At 42.3% G+C, this 21,950-nt stretch overlaps 2 protein-coding genes across 8 annotated transcripts in view; one reads left to right on the top strand and one right to left on the bottom strand.

The window, feature by feature from the left end:
• The first annotated feature begins 11,824 nt into the window (after positions 1-11,824).
• Positions 11,825-18,925, top strand: LOC110995928. Of its 4 annotated transcripts, none has more exons than XM_022263341.2 (14): positions 11,825-12,102; positions 12,298-12,422; positions 13,654-13,764; positions 13,849-13,947; positions 14,015-14,247; positions 14,319-14,654; positions 14,727-14,922; positions 15,001-15,043; positions 15,239-15,745; positions 15,814-16,226; positions 16,295-16,763; positions 16,852-17,061; positions 17,516-17,874; positions 17,942-18,925. In XM_022263341.2, the coding sequence occupies exons 2-14, from the start codon at positions 12,303-12,305 to the stop codon at positions 18,416-18,418; spliced, it is 3,573 nt and encodes a 1,190-aa protein (XP_022119033.2). In that variant the 5' UTR covers positions 11,825-12,102; positions 12,298-12,302; the 3' UTR covers positions 18,419-18,925. The 4 variants fall into 4 exon arrangements, with proteins under 4 accessions (XP_022119033.2, XP_022119032.2, XP_022119031.2 ...); XM_022263340.2 differs by having other exon boundaries at positions 11,826-12,102; positions 16,861-17,061; positions 17,501-17,874; XM_022263339.2 differs by having other exon boundaries at positions 11,826-12,102; positions 17,501-17,874.
• Positions 18,926-20,572: 1,647 nt separating this feature from the next.
• The window catches only part of LOC110995938 (netrin receptor DCC), a 42,717-nt gene continuing 41,339 nt past the window's right edge, over positions 20,573-21,950 (bottom strand). For all 4 annotated transcript variants that reach the window (XM_022263364.2, XM_022263367.2, XM_022263365.2 and 1 more), the window contains one exon: positions 20,573-21,902. In XM_022263364.2, the coding sequence (XP_022119056.2) occupies positions 21,703-21,902 (200 nt within the window). In that variant the 3' untranslated portion in view covers positions 20,573-21,702. The remainder of the gene's footprint in view (positions 21,903-21,950) is intronic.

The raw sequence follows: 21,950 nt of genomic DNA, 5'->3' as shown, positions 1-21,950 counted from the left end.
TTCATTGCAAGCGGTGGCCCGGAGTGAAGCACCGTCTCGCCTTGCTGAGCACACCGAGCTTTTTGGAGGCTAATTTAGCCTTTCCCTCCAAGTGACCGCGAAACTGAACGTCGTTCGATATGTCAACGCCAAGTATTCCAATGCTGGCTGTGGCTTTAAGGAGAGTGTTTTCGAAAAGAGGAGTAGCGACAAAGGGTGTTTTTTAGCGGAAAACGCGCAAACTTGTGTCTTTTTGGGAGTGCGTGATGGCCCAGTTGCATGCCCCTTGTATGGCAAGCAGTTCGGCCTGGTATACAGTGCAGGTGGGGTGGAGTTTCCTTTTCCATCGGTGTATGGCGGTGTAAGTGTTAGGGGAGTGCGCAATAAACGCGGCTCCCGTCTGTCCATTTTCCTGTTTGCTTCCAACCGTGTATATATTAATGTTGTTTGTAAGGTGTTTGTTGAGATTGTTTTTGTGAGTACTGAATTTTAAAAGCGGTCTGGATGCAGGGTGTAAGAGCTCGGTGTAATGTGTAGGCCGTTCGATGGTGATGTCGTTAGGAATGTACTTGCTGACGCCTTTAATGCGCGCCTTCTCAATCTCACACGATTCGAGAACCTTGAGATCAAGCGGCACGAACCCCGCGATTGCGATCGCAGCGTTAGTGGATACATTTCTGAACGCTTTGGTAGTCTTGATGGCGAAGCCGCGTTGAGTTTTTAGTAGTAGAATGCGGTTGTATCTTTTAAGTGCTGCATGGCCCCAGATGGAGGCCCCGTATGTAATTATCGGTTTGATGACCATTCTGTAGATAAGTTGTATATTTTCTGGATGTGGACCCCAAGTGGGTCGGGTGTACGTGGTGAGTTTGTTGAAGATGTGTAGTGCTTTGGTGGTAATGTATGCAATGTGGTCTTTATAAGTGAGCTTATTGTCTATGATGATGCCTAAGTATTTTATCTTGTGGGTGAATTGTAAGGGTGTGTTGTCGAAGGAGATTCTGCAGCTCTGTGCTTGTTTTGTGAATGCTATGGTTTGTGTTTTGTCGGGGCCGAATTGGAGTTTCACCCCATCGCCCCATTCTTTAATATTTGCTTAGAGTGTGGTTAGTTTTTTGCTCAAGTGATTTGGTGAGTGATTTGTCTTTATCAGTGGTGATGAGTACTACATCGTCAGCGAATGCTTGGATGTAGCACCCTGGTGGTAGTGTGGTGTTAAGGAGTGAGTTCAGGATGATGTTCCAGAGAATCGGACTGCATGCCGATCCCTGTACACATCCCTTTTGTGTTTTGTGTGTGGTACGTGTGTTGCCAATTTGTAGTGTGTGTTCTGTCTGTGAGGTAATTTTGTATCAATTTGACGATGTTGAGTGGGCATTGAACTGATCGTAGTCCGCTCAACACCGCAGGCCACCAAGCGTTGTCAAAGGCGCCTTTGATGTCGAGGGATACGCCTATGGTGTGTAATTTATTATGTTTGGCATCGTGTTTAATGTCGAGGGCATTGTGAATGGCGTGTGTGGTACTGGTCTGTTCGGTGAAGCCGTATTGAGATCGGTTCAGTAGATTGAGTTGATGTGCTTTAAATGTGAGTCGTTTGGTGAAGAGTTTTTCAAGCACTTTACCAAAGACGGGGATGAGACCGATAGGTCTTGTTGGTGATGGACCAGACGTCCTCTGCTCCTTGTGCTTCGCAAAACTATCTAAAGTGATCTGTTGATGTTTTTGTAATAGTTTGTGTGTATAAGTGTTTTGTTTCGTTGTATGTTCTAATGAGGTCGGGGGGAGGCGTTTGTTTATGTATAGAGTGTATATGAATTTTGTGGTGAAGACTTATGCATTGCGATTTGAGTGTTTGTAATTCTTCGCTCCACCATGGTGCTTTCGGTTTTCTAATGCCTGTTTTGAGGGCGAAAGACTCAGAGCAGGCAGTATTGATAATATGTGTGAGTTTAATAATGAATTCGTCGATTTGTGTAGGTGTGAGTGTGGAGATGTTGGTATCAAGAATGTTGTGCTTAATGATATTTGTGTGTAATGTCTCTTTGAAAGTGTGCCACTTTACTAGTGTTAAATTTGAAGGTACTATCGGAATTTGCTTGAGCTATGGGGTCATTTCTGCAGTCTAGATAATAGGTAATGGGGTTGTGTTGACTAGAGGGGAAGAGGTGTTGTTTCACCTCCCATTTGTGTATGTGGTGATGTATGGGTATAGTGGTTAGAGTGAGGTCAATAATAGATGATCTCTCAGCTCCGTGAGTAATTGTCTCAAATAGGTGTATTTCCAGTGTTGTTAAGGTGCATACTATTAGAGTTTATGATGTCTATGAGGCTCATACCCCGGACGTAACTACGGGAGCTGCCCCGTAGTTGATGCCACGCGTTGAAGTCTCCGCCAACCACGACGTTATTGTTGGTGTGTGCTTTAATGAAAGTGTCGAGTGTGTCTAGTGTATTATTTGCGTCGGTTTTCGGTTCAATGTAGACCGACGCGATGTATAGTGTTTTTGTTGTGGTAGGAATGGCGATAACCACCATGTTTCCTGTTGTGTATTGTGAGATAATGTGTGCATTGATGTGTGATTGAGTGATAATGCAGGCCTTCGTCGTGTCAGTCGAACTGGACTGAAACACGCGGCGGCCCGCGATATTTTTGATAGTGTTGTTAATTGTGTAGGGTTCTGAGATGATTGCGATGTCAAGTTTCTTTGTGGTGAAGTGGTGTTTCAGTTCTTGAGTGGCGTTGTGAGACCGGTCAAGGTTCGCCTGAATAATATTTAATTTATTGTGCATGTTAGATGTAGTTGACCTTGGCCTCAACGCGGGCACGCATGGCCCTTACTTTACGGCAACGTTCGGAGTCGGCGCGGTGTGTGGTGTCGGTGTTGGATTTGTATTGGGAATTGTGTTCCGCGCAATTGGCACACTTTTGTGTTTGCGCCTTGCATTCTGCTGTAAGGTGGTGGGCAGAGCACTTAGCGCAGGTGAGGATTTTGGCAGGGCAGCGACTCTTAGTATGTCCGAAGTTCAGACAGTTCTGGCACTGCCTGCACGGCGAGAAGTTGTCGCAGTGTACTCTCTGCATGCCGACGTTGACTCTGCCTAGGTCAGCAAAAGCTTTCCAGGCAGAGGGTGTAGTTTGTAATACCACGTTGTAAAGGGACGGGTTTCTGTTGGTCGTGGTGAATTTAATATTAAATGTTTGTTCAGTTAGGGTGGAGTTTTGGTCATGTATGGTGTTGATTAAAACTTTTTCATCCGTGTTTTTCGATATTCCCTTTAGGATCACCATAGGGTCTAACCGTTTCTCTTCCTGAGTCTTTAATTGATTATTTTTGTGTAAATGTGAGATGGCGTGCTTTTTGTGTTTCTCTTTCTCAAAGGTAACTTTCAGTTTCTTATTAGAAAGTGGAGTAATTTTCAGCGGTTCCGTATCACCGTTTCCGTTTTTGTTATGGCTGTGGCTCCGGAAGTAGTGAACGGATCCGTTTGATCGAGGTGTTGGCAGTTGCGTCTCTATTTGCTTCTTCTGAAGGGTGTATGTTGGTGGTGGTGAAAAATGGTTTGGAACCACTTTTCACCCAAAAACTGTTTTTTGATGGTTTGAGGGAATATTTCTTATCCGATTTTGGTGACCAATATGTCTACGGATAGCCCTTGTTCTGGCGGATTTTAAGGAGTCCAAAAATGTATGAAATATAAAAGCGCCGCTGAATGGGGGGCTAAATACTAGTTTATGCTCCCTAAAAATTCTGGTGGTTGTCTAAAAATTCCAAATTTGGTGTCAAACGAAAGGTCTTCTTAAGGGCTATCCTAATATGTATTTTAATTATATTGTAAAAGATCTATCTTAAGAGTTAAATACCTTTTAGTGGTTTTTTGGTCACCAAAACCTCAAATCTGAGGCCTTAGCCTCAATTTTGGTGACGAAATGTAGAGCTAGTAGAGGATGACACTATACACTTGTTTCTAACTTCACAATAAGTATTTTTAATTTTGTTTTACAGGGTTTTTTTGACAGTTTTTTTATTATTAAAAATGAATGAATGATTTTACACTGTTAGATGCAGCGCAATTTTCTGCATCTAATGGTATATAGCACTATATGAAAATCAACTGAAAACTATTTTTAAGCAATTATTTTTTGATTTGATTTGGTTAGATAGAACCCTTCCTTCAAGCCTCCCAAGGCGACGAGAACAGATATCCACGCAAACTCCCGCCCGCGGCACAAATGAATGTTCTAATTTGTACCCCGGGTAGGAGAGGTAAGAAGTATCAGCCGGGGAGGATATCTGAGTCTCAGTAAGGAAGAATAAGGCCGGCTTCGCAGTTTCAAGGTGAAAGTGAACCGCGTTTAGGTTAGAGGTGAGCCCCCTAACATTGGTCCACTGTGAGCGTGGAAGGGGTTGCCTTCAGACTAGATGTTAATTTGTTTTGACCGCAGTTTTTGCGGATACTGTGATTTTGGATAGATACTGTGATTCCACCACCGGATACTGATTGTTCCGATGATGGACGCCCAGAAGGGGGATTCTCCACCCCCCCCCCCTGGGGTAATCTTTCTTTAAACTGCACCGCCATACTTTGGGGAAGGGGGGGTTGGGCTCCGGGAGTCTCACTCACCGAACGAAACGCGAGTACAATAAGATAAACCTATTGCATCACTTCACGCCGGCTGAAGCCCGAAAGCAACAGCATGGCACTCCCACTAGGAAGGGGGTTGACTGATTGCACTTGTGAAATAACCAGCTAGGTAGCCTAAGTAAACGAATTGTCAAAAATATCTTTTTACAACATTAGCCTGGAAATAAAGCTATGTTAGATTAGATACTCAATCAAGGCACAGGTGTGTGACACAATGTGTTATATTTTACGACACATCCTACGAACGATACAATAACTAATTAGAGTGACGGACTAAAAAAGAGATGCTTCATATTATGTCTGTTCCATCTATGCTGCCTGGGCATAGGTATTCTCTATACGACTCGTAGTGAATGCGTATTTTATGATTACTAAAATAATTAAACTTAAATAGCGAAATTAAAAATATTTTTGGAATATTTCTCAATTAACAAAATTTTCGTAATATTACTTATTTCTTACAAAGAAAACTATATAACTAAAGGTATGTAAATTTTACGTGTTTTCTCTCGTCAAAATGGCAATTACAATTTGCAAAACCAGAGACAAAGTTCAATAACTATGAGCGTTCGACCACTCTGTTCCAGATAAAAGTTGCTGCATCATGGATTATCCATGGCCTGTCTCAATATATATTTAGCGCCGAGAAAAAGGCATTGACATTTAAACACAAAATTAATATTAGTTAAATTTAATCACAATAACATTAAGAAAAAAAGATCCTTCACCAAAGCCATACATGCGCGCATTTAATAATTCGCAGTAAAATGCTTCTAAATGCCATTTAATAATTGAAGAATGCATTGCCGATGTACTTGTGGTGTTTCTAATAGGTCCTTTCATTGCTGATTTCATTAAATAAAATGTTTTCTAGAATTGGCTAGTTAAGTATATCTAAAAAGATCAAACCGACTTGCGTAATTGGTCAAACTCTGAAAACTTGATCAGTAGTTACCGAATTTCGAAGTTAAACAAATTACATTGGTTGACGAACTAGACTGGCCGCTTATCATTATGTTGTCCGAGTTGTATACCGAAGAAAAATGTGATGCGAAAAGATTTCAAATGTCTGACCCCGATGAAGCTACTTTATTACCTAAACACATCCGGGCAGGGTAAGAGCTTATCCTTCCTCTGTTTTGCTTGATAAAGCTCCATAAAAGTTTTGGATTCGTAGATAATGAAGTCTCTAAGCGTTTTAAATATAATCTATAGCTTATGTTATGGAGTTTTGTACATCTTTCCCGTAGCATTTCAAAAGTAATTAAATCACGAGGATTACCGTATTTGCGATATTTGGTACGATATTTGAATTTTTCGTTGATTACCTTCACCAATGCCGTTGAGAACCATATTGGATAATTGCTAGAACGTGGTTTGGATTTTGGAACATGTTTAGAAATTATAACTCGTAAGAATTTTATAGAACTGTGCTACCATTTCGTCAACGCTAGCATTTGGATAGTTCACTGTGCCAACGAATATTATTTAGATCACTGCTCATTATCATAATCTGCATATCAATAGCATAATCTGTAATCTGCTGAATCATAATCTGCTTTATGAAAGCGAAACCTGTCTTCCTCATGTTTTATTTAATTGCTATAGCCCTAGTGGCTATAATATAATATAATAGCCTTTTTATCGCTTTAAAGAATGTATGTTTGTTGGTCAGTATAAAGTCGATTTTTTTATTTTGAATCGGGTGACATCCAGGTCCACATTCTGTTTTTCTTTTTCTTGAAGACGGTGTTTAATATGGTCAAGTTGTTTTCCATTGCAAAGTCCAAGAGCATTTTTCCATTCCTGCTTCTAGGTTTTGAGCTGTATGTATAGGGCCCTATAATTGCATCCTCGTCCCGTGGGCGTTCACCAATTTGACCATCGAAGTCACCCATCACGATGATATTTTTGTGGGCATATATGTCTGCAGAGTTTATTCAAATCTTGGTAAAACTGGCCAATTGTTTCCGTATCTGCTTGCTTGTAGGTGAATAGATCTGGATAATGGTCCATGGGTTCTTGTAATCTGGTAGTTTTAAATTCAATAATGCTATGCGCTCTGATACACCATAAAATCCATCTATGTGATCTGCATGTTTTTTTTTTTACTAAAAACCCCACACCATTTTTTCCTAGGGTTTCCCCCTATATGATAAAGTATAAAGTCTGGGCGTGCGACAATGTTTTCTCCCATTCTTCTCACTTCACTCATGCCGAGAATATCCCAGTTTGTGTTTTGTAATGCTATTGACAATTCCGATAAGCTTTCATCCGATCTTAGTATTAATACGTTAATACGTTTAGGGTAGCAATGCATATTCTTGTGTGTTGGGATATCCGTGTTGACGTTTTGCTTGGGTAGAGTTTGTTTAATGTTTTCTTTATAATGTTGTTTTTTATTTATTTTTGGATTTTGAAGGAGACGAGAAAAAAGTAAGTGGCTATAGCAATTAAATAAAACATCCACCCTATCAGTGAATATCCTGACAGAGGAAAATTTTCCTGTCAGGATATTCACAACTCAACGTTTTATAACACCAAGAAAACACAAACAAGGCAACGGAGAACACAATACAACAGTCGGCACTGCATACGCTATGGCGTGTGCAGTGCCGGTTTTCTTTTCTATGTATGCATAGAAAAGAAAACCGGCAACTTTATCGAATGGCGTTGTGAGTCGTGACTCGTGACAGTCGACAGCTCACAGCGCCCGCGCCGGTTAACCGGCCGGTGAGCAATAACATGAAAAAATCTTTTGTAATTTTTTGCTATGGCTATTTTATTATGTTTTAATAAACAATTGATTATGTAATTATTATTAGAGTACCTGCAACAATTTTTTTAAATTAATTTATTGTTTTAATATAGATAGATATCTTCAGATTTGTTGTCAAAATGAGATTATATAATATGTATAGTCATCTACAGACACCTATGTAAATGATAATATGGAATTACGGAACTTTTTCGTAATAAAATATCGTCGAAACTTGGATCAAAATATAAGGAACTTTAAACACTTAAGTGGGAAAATTATCATTTTCATTGGTTAGACGTGAATATACGCTTTTTGTTTACGGTCTAATTCTAAATGTAAACGCAGTTGTAATTAAGTCACTGATTTGTGTTTGCATTTCATTTTATAGTCAATTATTATTAGTTGGTGTACTATTCCTAAATCATAATTTAGAAAGTATAATTTTCTTTGTTTATCGGATTTTAATAAAACATTTTTAAAGTTTTATACCTGGAATCAGTACCCAGCTTAATTCTTGTAAACTACGAAATTGTTGTACGATGGTCATTTAATACATACTCTACTGCTCTACGTAGTCTTTAGATGCCTTTTTACTTTTTAGTTCAGTCATTACGTCGGAAAAATCGGATTAGAAAAAATGAACCGAAAAGCCAAATTTTGGATATTACGTGGAGGGTGGCTAGAAAAGCTTAAGTTCAAATTGTCGACCAAAATAACCTTGTGCAATTTCCGCCCTCTTGAAAAAAGGATTAAATTCAGTTTTTTCATAACTTGGTTCCCCTTTGAGATACGAAAATTTTCGAAAAATACTTTTTTGTTGCTCTTTGCACGATCTTCAATTAAGGTATATTTATATACATTTTTCACGTATCGATCATATTTTCCTATAATGTATGGACTATTTGTTTTGCAAGTCTCAACGAACAGTGACGAGACATGAACGACCGACACAGGCCTACTAAATATTAATAAAAGAAAATTTTTAAGTTGGTGCAATTCCCCACTGGGGAAACACCAGAAGTGGTATTTTTTTCAAGTGTTCTCAATAAAGATAAAAAGATGTCAAAACAAGGGTGATAAAGGGCCGTCGCCGGTCATTCGAATTTCGAACGTTCAACGTGAAACGTTGGTCGTGGCGGGACTGTTTGTTAGTAAAAATTTTAAATTTAATTCAACTTGTATAAAAGATCAGTTTATATATAATTGTATGTAGTAGTTTAATTTAATTGTTTAGTTTTTTAATTTGTGTATATATTCTACTGTATCTGGTAAGTTTCTATACTTTTTCCATACCATAATATATATGCGCGATATCCGCGGGCTCGCCCCCCGAGGTTGCGATATATAGTAAGAAATAGATTTTCTAAACAACGAGGAGTAGTGGACGAGTGTAGATACATATGTAGATCAACTGAGTGACCGAAAAATAATACTAATTTGAAACACTGCAACAAAAAGAAAAGAAGATTCGACAGCGTCGGAACAAACAAAGACACTGATTGTCCGTGCCCAATATCGGAAATTGAAATTACCTCACTACATACTGAGATAAAGAACACTAACTCCCTAGATAGTACCAAAGAAGACCCTGCTCATACTACAACTGTTACTGTTAATACCCAACACCACCCTCCATCAGACAGTTATCAGTGTCCAAAAAATCCTATAGGCAGATTACCTTATGAGACGTATGACAAAATAGCCCTATTATTAAGTCCTTGTGCAAAGTTTCTTTAGATACAGGCATCGCCTTCTTGCACCCTATCCAATCTCATTTTCTCAAGAAAAATTCTTTTAAAATCATTATTAATGGGAGCATTAAAAAGATAGGCAGGAACCAAATTGCCCTATCATTCCCAGACCATAAATGTGCAAACAAATTTATTAATAACCCTTGCCTGATGCGAAGTAATTTCAAAGATTTCATTCCCTCACTGAATATGACCTGAATGGGCCTGGTGCAAATTGTTTCCATGGAATGGTGTCCTGAAGAGATATGAGAATATAACTGCCTGTGGGCAGCGGAAAAATTATAAAAATTAGACAATTTAATTATTATGTGCGTAACAGCAGCCTGCATGAGTGGAAGCCATCACAGACTATTGTTATAAATGTCAATGATGATTAAGCCCTACCTAAACATTTATTTGTCTGCTACAATGCCCTGCCTGTGGAACTATACATCACTATTCAATCCTATTCTTGTTGTTGATTTGGTCACACTAAGTCGTAGTGTAACTCTCAGCCCTGCTGTTACAATGTATGGCTTTGGCCACACTGGGGACAAATGCTACATAGAAGATGATGCCACATCTGCCTGTCTGTGTTCTGGTTTACACTTTGCTACAAACAGGTGTCTAGAATATGAAAGGCTATAATTAAATTGTATTGTGTGGCTCAGGGATGTATTATGTAGAAGAAAATAAAGGGCATGAACCAGTTTCAAAATCTTTTGCTGATATAGTTAAGTTTTCAAACATGCAGAATACTCCTGATTCTACTGTGCCATCTGTATCACCTTCCTCTTCCCCGATTCCGTCGAATAGTAGATCTTAGATCTTATAAGAAAACAATATTTGCTAATCCAACATCCCCCAAACCAAAATCACTGAAGAATAAAATAGAACACTCCAGTTTGATAAAGAACTCGATTCTTCAGCTTCTCTAAAGGGGTCGCTTTAATAAACTGTAACGTTAACAATTATGAAACTATGTTCTCAATCTCTGCTGTAATGCAACTTTTAACTGAAATAAAATCCATTTCCAAGTTATAACAACAATGTAACCGAACCACGCTGTCCGACGATTCCATTACTCAATTAAATTCCTCTTATGCGGCACGAACGCGATTAATAAATTTATTATTTAATCTACTTGCATAATAAAATTGAACAATTTGTTTCAACAATGAAACATGGCTTCACCCGGGAATAGACATTGCGATTTCCAGAATCCAGGGTTATATTATTATCACAAGACAGATGTGACGGGCGACGGGCGACGGGCGACGGCTACGGGCACACGGATATATCATATAGCAGTGTTGCCAATTGCCATAGTCATAAAAAATAATCTCTCCCAATCCTTATTTTCACTTCCCTGATTCAGTGATGACTTATAAGTCATTGCTGCTATATTAAATAAAATTTTTATATGTAAATATTTTTCCACATCTTAATCAACTGTTCTCCATCCTTTCAAGGCCATTCTTAGTCCTAGGTGATTTTAATTGCCAATATCAATCCTGGGGAAGCACTCTGTTCACGGTGTGACCGGTCGGCTCTTCTCGAAGGTCTCATTTCCCTTGAAATTCCTTTCCCGTCATCCATATCCAACAAAAATGGACCCACATATATATGTAAGATTTTAGCAACTTTTATTTTAACTATTTTTTGGAATCACCATGGATTCAAAACTTCAGTGGTCCCCTCATATCAACGGATTGGCGAAGAGACTTAGTTCTGCAGCTTACGCGGTTAAAAAAACTCGCCCACTGACTGATGTCGATACAGCTAGACTTGTTTATTTTAGTTACATTCACAGCTTAATGACGTATGGCATATTATTATGTAGACAATCTCTGAAAGATAAATTAAGGGAAATTAATATACTTACCTTTCCCTCGCAATATATTTATGAAAATATTATGTATGCAGGTATACAAAAATAGTGATAAGTATACTAGAATAGAACATACGCACAATGTCAGTGCTCGGAAAAAACGCAGGCTGTAATTTCCCCGTACTAGACTATCTAAGGTTAGTAATTCTTTTTTGCGAAAAGGGATACTCTTCTTTAATAAAATTCCAGAGGCTCTTTTATCTGTGCCTTTTATTAAATTTAAGAAATGTATTTAAGAAAAGCTTTATTTATTTATTCCACTACATTTTTCTATCTTAACAGTTACTACTAATTCAATAGAACTCCAAAATAATTCCCGCATCCATTATCCTACATAAAAACATTAAAAAATTAAACTTATACGCCTAAATCTTATAACTAAAAATATAGCAAGCAACTCTTGTGAACTCAGCCAGTGTACAAACAAATAAGTCTACTTCAATAGAAATTTTGTTGATTATCTGTATTACTCGCGTGAGTGGCGCTTTGCTAACCAAGTTGGAATGTGCGCGCGGTACATCCAATTTTATTTTGTACTCGCTCCTCTAACATGATTCTGTATTTAGCCTCATATGGGGCCCACACCATTGCGTTGCACTCCAAGTGACTTCTCACTAGCTTTTCTTTTCACAAACAAGACAACACACACAGATATTATATAGCTTAAAATTAATATGTACATTGATTCAATTATTATTGTAAGTCCCTCGCACTAAGTCTTCCGAATATCGACACATCTGTGTGCAGTCTGTACTGTTAAAAAAAGTAAAAATTCATAGAGTATTTTACGAATAATATAGGTACTCAAATCTGTGGTGACAAAATAACATGACAAGTAATAATAAGTATGTTCTGTTTAAAAGTTAAATCATGGAATTATTAGGTATTAAGTAAAATGTTTACGATTTGAAAACAGTGTAATGTATTCGTAATTATATTAGTAATTGCACAGCACTGTGACGGCAAATTGATATCAATATTATGATTTTAATTATCGTAAATATAAAACACCAATCAAGGCAAAGCGGCTCAGACAATATGAAATAAGATGTAAATGTAAAATGCAAATTGTAGTAATTCTAGTAGATAACTCGGTAAGTAAGATATGAAAGAATTTTGTATTATAAACAAATCCAAAAGATCCCACACAACAAAGAGAAGTCGTCATTTCAATACTTTATTGAGGTGTCTGTAGGGATATTAAATTAAGTGATAATAAAGCAAATCTTTTCAATTCGAACATGATTTGATTTCTTTGTTGCTTAAGTTATTGGTTTAATTTTTTTTAGCCACCATGGGTTCAAAACACAAGATCTGGACAATAACAGAGCTGACTGAATTTGCTCAGAAGTTTCAGAAAGTATATGCTTTGTGTAACATTTCCTGGTTTCACAGAGGCAGGGCTCCACTAGAAGTTTGTATAACAATATAATCATTTTATTATATAATATTAAATTAAGCAATCATATTTTTATATACAGTGTAAACTCCATGTAACATACCTCAATTTAACAACAAAAGCTTCAAATCAATTGACTACACTTGTCTTCCATATAATGATACACTCTGCATTACACCCACTCTCGACAATGACATAGTTTGACTAATAATATACATTTTAAGTGGCTAAAAACAGAAAAAGCTGTGTACATTCTTTAGTCACTTTATTATCTTAGCCCGCAATAAACTAAACTGGCATCTTTTTTCAAAACTTTCTAAGAAATTAGTTCTTTTGTTTACAAATTGAGATTGCTTGCATGTGTAGACTGTTGTTGACCATGATTAAATTAGAAACACTGAGGATCAAGAAGAAGAAGATAAAACATGAGTCTGTGATTCCGCTGAGCATTAAAAAAGCCCTGGTAGCAGCTAAATTATTGGATAATACTTCCTGTATCACCAAGCTGCCTCAATATTGCAAAATATGAATTATAAATATAAAACAAAATTACTGGTGTTGCAAAAGACATCAGATATTATTAACAGACTATACCTATGCAATAGCAATAAAATAATATTCTTTTTTATGTATACATATACTAACACTAGGCTGAAATAAACTTCTCTTTCTCTAATTCTGATTTTTCTTCTCTCTCCATTTAACAGAACTCCATAAAATGCACAGTCCCTTGTGTGTCTTTATAAGAGTTTACACTGTATATAATTATAAAGAGAATATTATATGGAATTATAATTAACTGAACACCCTATGAATCCTATATAAGGTCAATTATATCTCTTGTATGTTTTCACAAGACATAGTTCAGTAATTATATTTCAATTTGAATGATAATATACCAAAACTATTATGTAAATATAGTGAAGGAAAGTTTGTTGAACCAATAATGGTATATTTCTTGATCAGCATATTAGTGCATAGATGCATGTTTCTTTAAGATATATCTAATGCACCAGGGCTGGAAGTTCTATATGTTGTAATTGCACACATATAATTTAATGTCACGCAGATAATGAGTAGCACAATTATTTATAACAAATTTATATTAATTAAAAAAGTAATAACATGATATCCTACAGCATAACCATATTAAACAATGAAGAAATATAAACATTATGGTATTGTGCCCAAAATGTTTATATTTTTTTATTGTTTTGTTTCCTACATGAATATTTTGTTAATACAGTACAGGCACAATGTGGCGCTGAAAGAGCTGGCTTGCTTGCTGGGCGAGTCCACTGACGCGCGTTACATGGAGCAGCGCGTCTACGACTTCATCGGCAATATGCTGCACCTGGTATTGCCCGCACTCCTCGCAGACTTCTCGACCATGTCCGAGTCCAGAGACCAGAGTTTTAATAAATAAATGTGTTTTGCATAGATGCGCGGCGTGGCCCGCGAGCAGACGTCTTGGGAGTCGTTGCCGCCCGTCTTGAAACGCCTCGGCACTCGCCTCAATCTCATCGACGTGGCGTCGGTGGTGCGTATTTTTGAGTCAACGGTACGATTAGGTCACAAAAAAACTGAACCCGGTGCGCGTCTGGCAGATGGAGACGGGCGAGAGTCGGGTCGACGGCGCCGTCAACCCCGCCAAAATGAAGAGCTTCGCGTCGAGGCTCGTGAAGGCGGTCCAGAAAGCCGTCGCCGAGCGAGCGAAATCGCATACTTATCGGCTGGCGCCGCGCGAATGGGACACTGCCCGCTTCCTGAAGAGCATCGACGCCGTCGAGGACTTCGCCCGCGAGACGTCCGCCGACGTGGGCGCCCTGCTGCAGATCTGGTCAGTCGACGGCACCTTCGCCGCGACCGCCTCGACGCTCCGTCGTCTCTACGTTCGAATCCTTCTCGCAGGCTACGCATGTACGAGGAGACGCGTCGCGAGCTGTGCCGAGGGGGCCGCGAGCCTTCGCTGTCGTTGCCGGAGTGGCGGCTGGCCGACCTGCTGCTGCTGCACGAGCCCTCGCTCCCGCTCCTCTATCGCGACGGCGAGCAGGTTTGTCCGCAGCGATCGCTGCGCTTCCTCGTGCGACTCGTGGAAGCCGGCACGACGAGGCTGCCGCGTCGCGAAGGCGACGACCCGGTCTTCGGCGCTTCTCTTCCGCCACCGAATCGCCCGGAAGAGGCCCTCGAGTACGGTGACTGGGTTCGCTCCGTGTGGACGGCCGTCCACATCGCCTACTGCAAAAAGTACGATTTCGTCTCCCCGTTTCCGTCGTCCACGCTCGATCCGACGAGTTAAACGAATCAAAATCTGCGCAGAGAGCGCCCGGTGTCGAGCGTGCTGCTGCAGCGGCGTTGGCACCAAATGCGGCTGCTGGGTGGCGGACAAGAGGACCGCGCGGGGCCTTCGCCGCCGGTGCAGCTGCCGCGGCGGTTTGCCGGCGCGGAGTGTACGGCTCCCCCCTCTTGGCCGAGCCTAGTGGAGCGAGGGCTAGTCGTCGACCTCACGGCGTTGGTCAGTGCCCGCCCAATTCGCCCCTCACGCTCGAGTCTCCCACGATTCACTATTCACGAGACCACTTCTCCTTTTCAGGGATGCCAGAACCCCGACTTGCTGTGTCTGCTCGACGATATCGGTTCGTATAGTCGGCCTCGTATAAATTTAAAAAGCCCGACTTTGTAGTAATTTTACAAATATTAGTATCTCTTTGTTTTCTCTCTTTCAATCTTTTCGGAAGCCCCCCAACAGTTGTGAACATCCTTTCCGGAGTTAGTAAAACATCAATTCATAAGAATACCACTCGACAATTAACACTAAAGATCATAACCAGAACACGCCTCCGAGTCTGAAACGTCGGAGACCCCTTCGGAGGCGATCCCGCAGAGAGACATCGTGCGACAGCTCCAGGCGATGGACCCCAGCCGCGCCGAGGTGTCGATCCTCTTCGACCCTCACTCCGACTCCGAGACCGACGACCGCCCCGCCCCTCCTGCGGCCCCCGCCGACAAGGACGACTCGCTGAGCTTCATCATCAGGCAAGCCCTCAACTGTCGATCCGTCGTGCGACTGCAGGCGCCACGTCTGCGGGAGCTTACCGACGACATTCTAGAGAAGAACTCCGTGCTTGCCGACGAGCAGACCGACTCGGACGAGGAAACCCCTCTGGTCATCGACGAGACCAAACCCGAAATAGAGAGCGAGGCGAGGAAGCGGACCCTGGTCGACGACTCGGAGACCGCCGCCGAGGCTCCGGCCCGCCACATCGAGGTGAAAGAGGAACCCGACCTGACCAAGAGAGTGAAACGAGAGAAGAACGAGGAGGAGTCGCCCGGACTGAGTGCGTATCGCCAAACTTCGTCGAGACCACACCTCTGCGGCGCCTCGATCATCCAGATGTCATTTCAGGTGATAAATTGGCGATGGAGGTGCGCGTGGTGCTCGAGAGGGTGGTCGAGGTCGAGGCCGACCGGACGCTCCGGGGCCTCTCGCCGGCCGAGCTGTCGCGGCGCCACGGGGTCGAGGGGCAGGGGGCCGCCTGGTGGGCTCGTAATCTTCCTCTGACAGAGAAGTGCCGCCCTCTGCGGGTGACGCTGACCCGTCTCCGTCGCCGACCGGCGCCCCGCGTCGCGCTGCCCGACATCGACGAGATCCGGGAGATCAACAGGAGCATGCTCACCGCCGAGGTGGCTCCGACCGTCGTCCGTTCCCCGGACGCCGCCTGCACCGAGACCCTGGACGTCGACGACGAGCGGCCGGAGAGCAGACCGTTCCAGTACCTCTACGGGGACATGCTCAGGATGATGGCTCGCAACGCTGAGGTGAATCCGCGTCTTCGGTCGTCCCTCGGCCCGCGACTTCCGCTCGAACGATGTTCGCTCGTTTTCAGAAATATTTGCCGACGACGCGAACCACTCCGGAAACGAAGGCGACGCGCGGACCCCGCCCGGAGGCCGTCGCCGACACGTCGCAGCTCAGCGAGTTCGAGAAGTGGGAGAGGGAGAAACGCGTCGGCCTGCAGTACTTCAGCCTGCCTCATCTGCTCGACCCCGAGCCCCGTCGGAGGGCCGAACTTCGGCGGCGGTCGGCCCCCGACCCGACGCCGCCCCGCCTCGTCTCGGAATCCGACTCCGATTCCCCAGAGGAGACGTCGAGTCCTCGGCCCGACGAGAGACCGGCCGGAATATTGGACGACGAGCTGAGGGACCTCAGGCGAACGGAGAAGGGCGTCCGGCCGAGGGGCTCCTTCGCTCCCGGGCCCGCCGCCCTCGGCCCCGCCGCCCTCGGCCCCGCCGCCCTCGGCCCCGCCGGGCCCGAAGGAGGACTCGACGGCCGCAAACCGGTGCAACCGAACGCGAGTGAGCTCCTCTATCTAATTGTATCGATATAACAATACGAGAGCTAATGGAGAAGTATAAACATATTATTGCATTATTTAATTAATAGGTTTTTTAGATCCCGTGATCACGTGCGGAAGTCACTCGATAAGGCTCGTAGAAGACACTCGGCACGCGGAAGCCGAGAGGAAGAGGCGGATGAAACAGTCGGAACGGGAGAAGCGCGTCAAGGTCAAGTTCACCAGCATCCTGAACGAAATGGCCGAGGAGAAGAGGCGGAAGGGGCGAGACGGAGGCGCCGAGACCCCGTCCTTCGCAGGTGAGAGTCTCTAATTGAAGTATATATTGATTTTCTTGTTGCTTTCCTTTCGGTTGGAAAGGGCGTGTCATTTTTGTGTTACGTTAACGTTGACCTGAGTGACTTTAGGCGGGTTTAATCTTTATCTTTTCATTTAATATTATATTTATGACGTCACCCTTTAATTAAGTCGGAGCTCACCAACGTAGGCTCCACTCTGGAAATACGTAATCATAAGGAGGCTATTCAACTCCTTGACGGCTCGAAGAGAAGAAGATTAAAAAGGAGGAAACCATACGAAGCAGTGAATTAGAGTTAGTTCTCGTCAGTGTCAAGTGCTAAATAGTAATTGTGGTAGTTCCCCTCAATAGAGATATCCTTTTGTTAATGAAGTTGGGCTGGATCGGAATGTTAAGTTATGTCTTAGCAAAACGCGGGTATTAAAAAAAGAGGATTTTAGTTTCTCGTACGGCAGAGGGATTCGCGGGTGCGTCGTGCCACTTCAAACTGCCGGCGGAGCGCACCATGACGGCGGCCGAGTTCGCGGCGGCCGGCGGCGGAGGGACGGCGCTGATGCGGGCCGATCTCGAGAGGCCCCTCTGGCTGGTGTCTCGCGAGTTCGTGGTGCTGACGAGGACGCCGCTCACCTTCGCCCGGCCCTCGTACTGGGGCGCGCCGCCGGCGCAATCGCGCGTGACGCTCACGCGCGTGCTGTTCCCGGGTGAGGACGACCGCCGGGACTCCGCCGTCGTGGACCTCACGGACGACACGGAGCCGGCCGACGGGGAGCTCCCGTACAAGACTCTCGTCGACGACCCGCCTCTGCGCGTCCTCGTAAGTCGAGCGGCACTCCGGCTCTCGCGCCTTCGCAGCTCGAGCTCACGAGACGGTTCCGTTGCAGGTGTACAACATGGTGCAGGACATCGTCACCTTCCGGCGGCTCAACTCGAGTCGGAGGTCGCTATTCCTGTTCTCGCTGCGGACCGGCGCCCTCGGCCACCTCCTGATGAGCGAGAGCGTCGCGCCCGCTCCCGAGATGACGGTCGACCCCGCCCTTCCGGTCGTGTCCGCCGTGTACAGCGTGGCGCTCCCGAGTCCGGCCGCCGCGGGCCCGTCCTCCGCCCTGCGCGAGGTGTCCGTGAGGGTGCCGACTCACGAGCTAGGCCCCGGCTCGAGCACGGGCGCGCCGCCCGTCGTGCTTCGGCGCGCGGCTCCGAGGCCGACGCCAGCGATGGTCTCCGCGCCGCCGGCCCGGGACGAGCTCTCGGCCGACGTAGCGCCGCGGCCGCCTCGGGCGCCCCACGGTGCCGGGCCCTCGGTACCACCTTGGAAGACGCAGAGTGCGCCCGAAGTGCCTTCGCCCCCAACCGACGTGTGAGGACGAACGCATTATTTGCGAGCGAAGAGCAGATTGCGCACGTTTAACGAGACTACTTTCGAATAAGTCGTGACGAAATACATGAACTCCTTCCGTGAGACATTGAAGTCCTTTCCTTGTGCGACCTTCCGTTTGCTCTGACTTCATTTCCGCATACTTTTCAAAATTTCGCCGTTTATAACATAATAAAAATATCCTTCTGCAGTGTCAGTGGGGATGAATTACTACAATTCATGTTTTCACATCCGTGGTTATTTATTTTTTTCTTTCGAGTGTCTCCGAAAAAATATCAAAGTTCGCTTTTAATTTATCAGGGTTACTTAATAGCGACGGCGAGAACGTGATATGACGAATTTATTAAAAATCGATATATATAAGAAGTAAGACGACAATCATCTTCTATTGCAGATTTCCATGTACCGACACACTTGCACAAACGATGTATATAACAATTAATTACTTGTGTAGATTTGTGTAACAAAAACAATAAAAGAATTTTTCGTACGATTTCACATTTTATTTTAAAGTACCTTGCTCAACGCAGGCGGGAGATTGATGATTTCTAATGTTTATAGTTGACCATTATCTCTTGAGACCACTTCACTTCAAATAAAGCTTAATGAATTAACACCTAAACCTTTTTTAAGAATCAGTAAAATATACGTTAAATATTGCTTGGATCTTCATTTTACAATAAATACTAATGCTATATTTTATTTTATTTTTATTGTATTTTAAAAGGCACACTAATGAAACGCATTTACACAGAACACGTGTGATAGAAAACAAGATACATGCATGTGCATCAATGACAATGATAAAGAGGAAATAACCACTACATTTCTATTTTGTAATAGTTACTATTGGTGACGGATTAACAGTGGCTGCAGCATCTCAAACCTGAAGACATGGAGATTGAATTGAATAGAATGATTTTAGGCTTTCCATTTTTTTTTAACACTTATTCCTGCTTTATTACACCTAACATTCTATTATTGGCTATTCCATTATAAATAAAGAGGTATGAACAATAAATTACTATCAGGTATAATTCCTAAATCCCTCATACCTTGTTGTTGCGAATTGCACAGCTTCAAAAACAACCGTAAATACAATAATTGCTCAGATATAATTAATATTAACATAGAACCACTGTCTTGAAATAAACTTATGTTTAAATTAAATTGTTATTAAGAGATCTGTAAAACGACTCATCGACTTGAAGAATGTGACTACTTTCAACCAAATGTAGTCAAATGTAGGTCATTAATTATTCATTATTATTTGGGATCAATTGTTTCTCCACATTGTCGTATTGGCATAGGCTGTAAAGATAATGTGTATGTTTGAAATAAATAAATAAATAAATTTAGGTTTAGTTCGAGACAACTTTGCTATCAGAAAATCTGTTCGGTTAAACGAAGTATTTTATAAAAATAGGTAAAAAACTTTTTAAGATGAACGGTTTTATGTTAAACATACATTGCAATGTTTAAGATAAATGTACTAAAAACCAAAAAATAATAAAATAGATACAGTCGTGGGAATTATAAACATATGCATTGACTAGACTAAAATAAACTAAACATTTTTACCTATTTTTATTTTCTAGTTTTTATTTCGCATTCTGTTTAATTCATTTAGTGCTTCATTATTGCACGGTTTCTTGCCCGTTATTTATAGTATATTGTATTCTGCTTGTTGAGCCCTTTCATTTAATACCCATATTGATGGGATTGATAAAACCTACGTTATCCGCCATTTTGTAGCGGCTGCCATCTTGGATTTCAATTTTTTTATAGTATATTGTATTCTGCTTGTTGAGCCCTTTCATTTGATACCCATATTGATGGGATTAATAAAACATAAATTATCCGCCATTTTGTAGCGGCGGCCAACTTGAATTTATAATGATAATGAATAAACAAAATATAATGTATTGTCACCAAAATCCAAAGTGTATACAAAATTTCAGATTAATCGGTTGACTGGAAGAGGGTGAAATTTGAATTACTAAATTTGACCCAAGAATAATAAATAAAACCGTTTAAAAATAATGTTGTTGCGTGTTCGTTGCGTCTTTCGTTAACTTATATAAAAATAAATAAAACTTTAGAGAAATCAATCAGGCAAATCCCGGAGGAATAAAAAAACTTTCATGAATAAATAAGTTTATTAAAGATCTATACGATGTTCCAACTTATTTGAAAAAACAGTCGAGAAGCAGTCTCGTGTTGGTGGGAACAGATCGCGCCCCGCAGCCGAAAATCGTTCCATTTCAAGTGATCCGATTCAGATCACTACTTCTTTTTTAACGTAGCGGCGAAGCGCGAAACACAATTATAAAAAAAATCAGTCTAAACGTTTCTCGATTTTTCGTAAAAAATTTAAAATTTCGTTGTAATAAATAATACATACAATCCATTTAAATTAAATAAAACTTAATCTATATTTAAAAACCGTTTCAAAATTCAGTCTAAGTACGATTATTTAAAGTAAAATGAGACCATATTTTGTAAAGTCGAGTTATCAAAAAAATATGTACACGCAATAATGTTTGCACTTATAATAAATTATCACTATTAAGATAATGGCTGACGAATCGGAAGAATAAATAATAAGCCGACGTATTCCGAATTTAACGCGCATTTTTGTCGCCCAACTCGGCGTTTTGTGCGAAGTTCAGACATTGAACGGCCCAGGCTTCACGACAACCGAATCGGCCCGATATTTGAGGTTACATTTTTAATTACAGCGACGCACGAGTCTTTCAAAATCGGCCGGTGACGCGCTGAAGTCCGATTCGGCCGTCGTGAATAAAGTCATCGATTAAACCAGCCGACGACTTCAACGACACGTGGCGACGATAGATATGGCACGATGGCGTAAATCCAGAATAGACAAATATACGCGAAATGCCGAATGTGTATAATACAAATGTTGTTCTAGAATTATTATAGAAAAATATTAAACAGGCAATATTTACAAAAATTCATAATAAAGCCAGCCGCGCTCCAGCGCCCCTGTCTCACAGACGTCGATGTACGCCCGACTTTAACTGTGAACGAACCTAGCGGCTGGGCCGGACTGATTAAGTACAAATATATATACAAGTGGGTCCGTGCGTTTCACTGTCTACGTCGAGCTCCATTTCGGTTGTCGGAATTGAGCTGACGAATACCAAGGATTTTTACAAAACCATTAGGCGGGAGTCAATCGTCTCGGTAATCAAAACAATGTCCACAGTACTATACAACTCATATGATACAGACGGTCGTTGGCCGTTAGCAATGGAACTGCTGCTGCGTGATGGCGGAGAGGTCCTTCATGAGGCCCTCGAGGTTCTGCATGTCCCGGTGGAGCCGCTCCGTGGAGCGCGACGACGTCAACCCCTCCAGCTCGCCGCCGACCCCGCCCGGCTGCAGCCGGCCCGGCGACGAGCTCGCGCTCTTCTTGTACGGCGACGTCTCTCTCACGCTGCCCGCTGCAAACAGATGTTTATCGAAGGATGACGAGGGCGATCGGAGGAGGT

Source organism: Pieris rapae, chromosome 15, assembly GCF_905147795.1.
Source record: "Pieris rapae chromosome 15, ilPieRapa1.1, whole genome shotgun sequence".
Taxonomy (NCBI): Eukaryota; Metazoa; Arthropoda; class Insecta; order Lepidoptera; family Pieridae; genus Pieris; species Pieris rapae.
The sequence above is the reverse complement of the archived record's forward strand: the minus strand, read 5'-3'. Positions and strand labels throughout refer to the sequence as shown.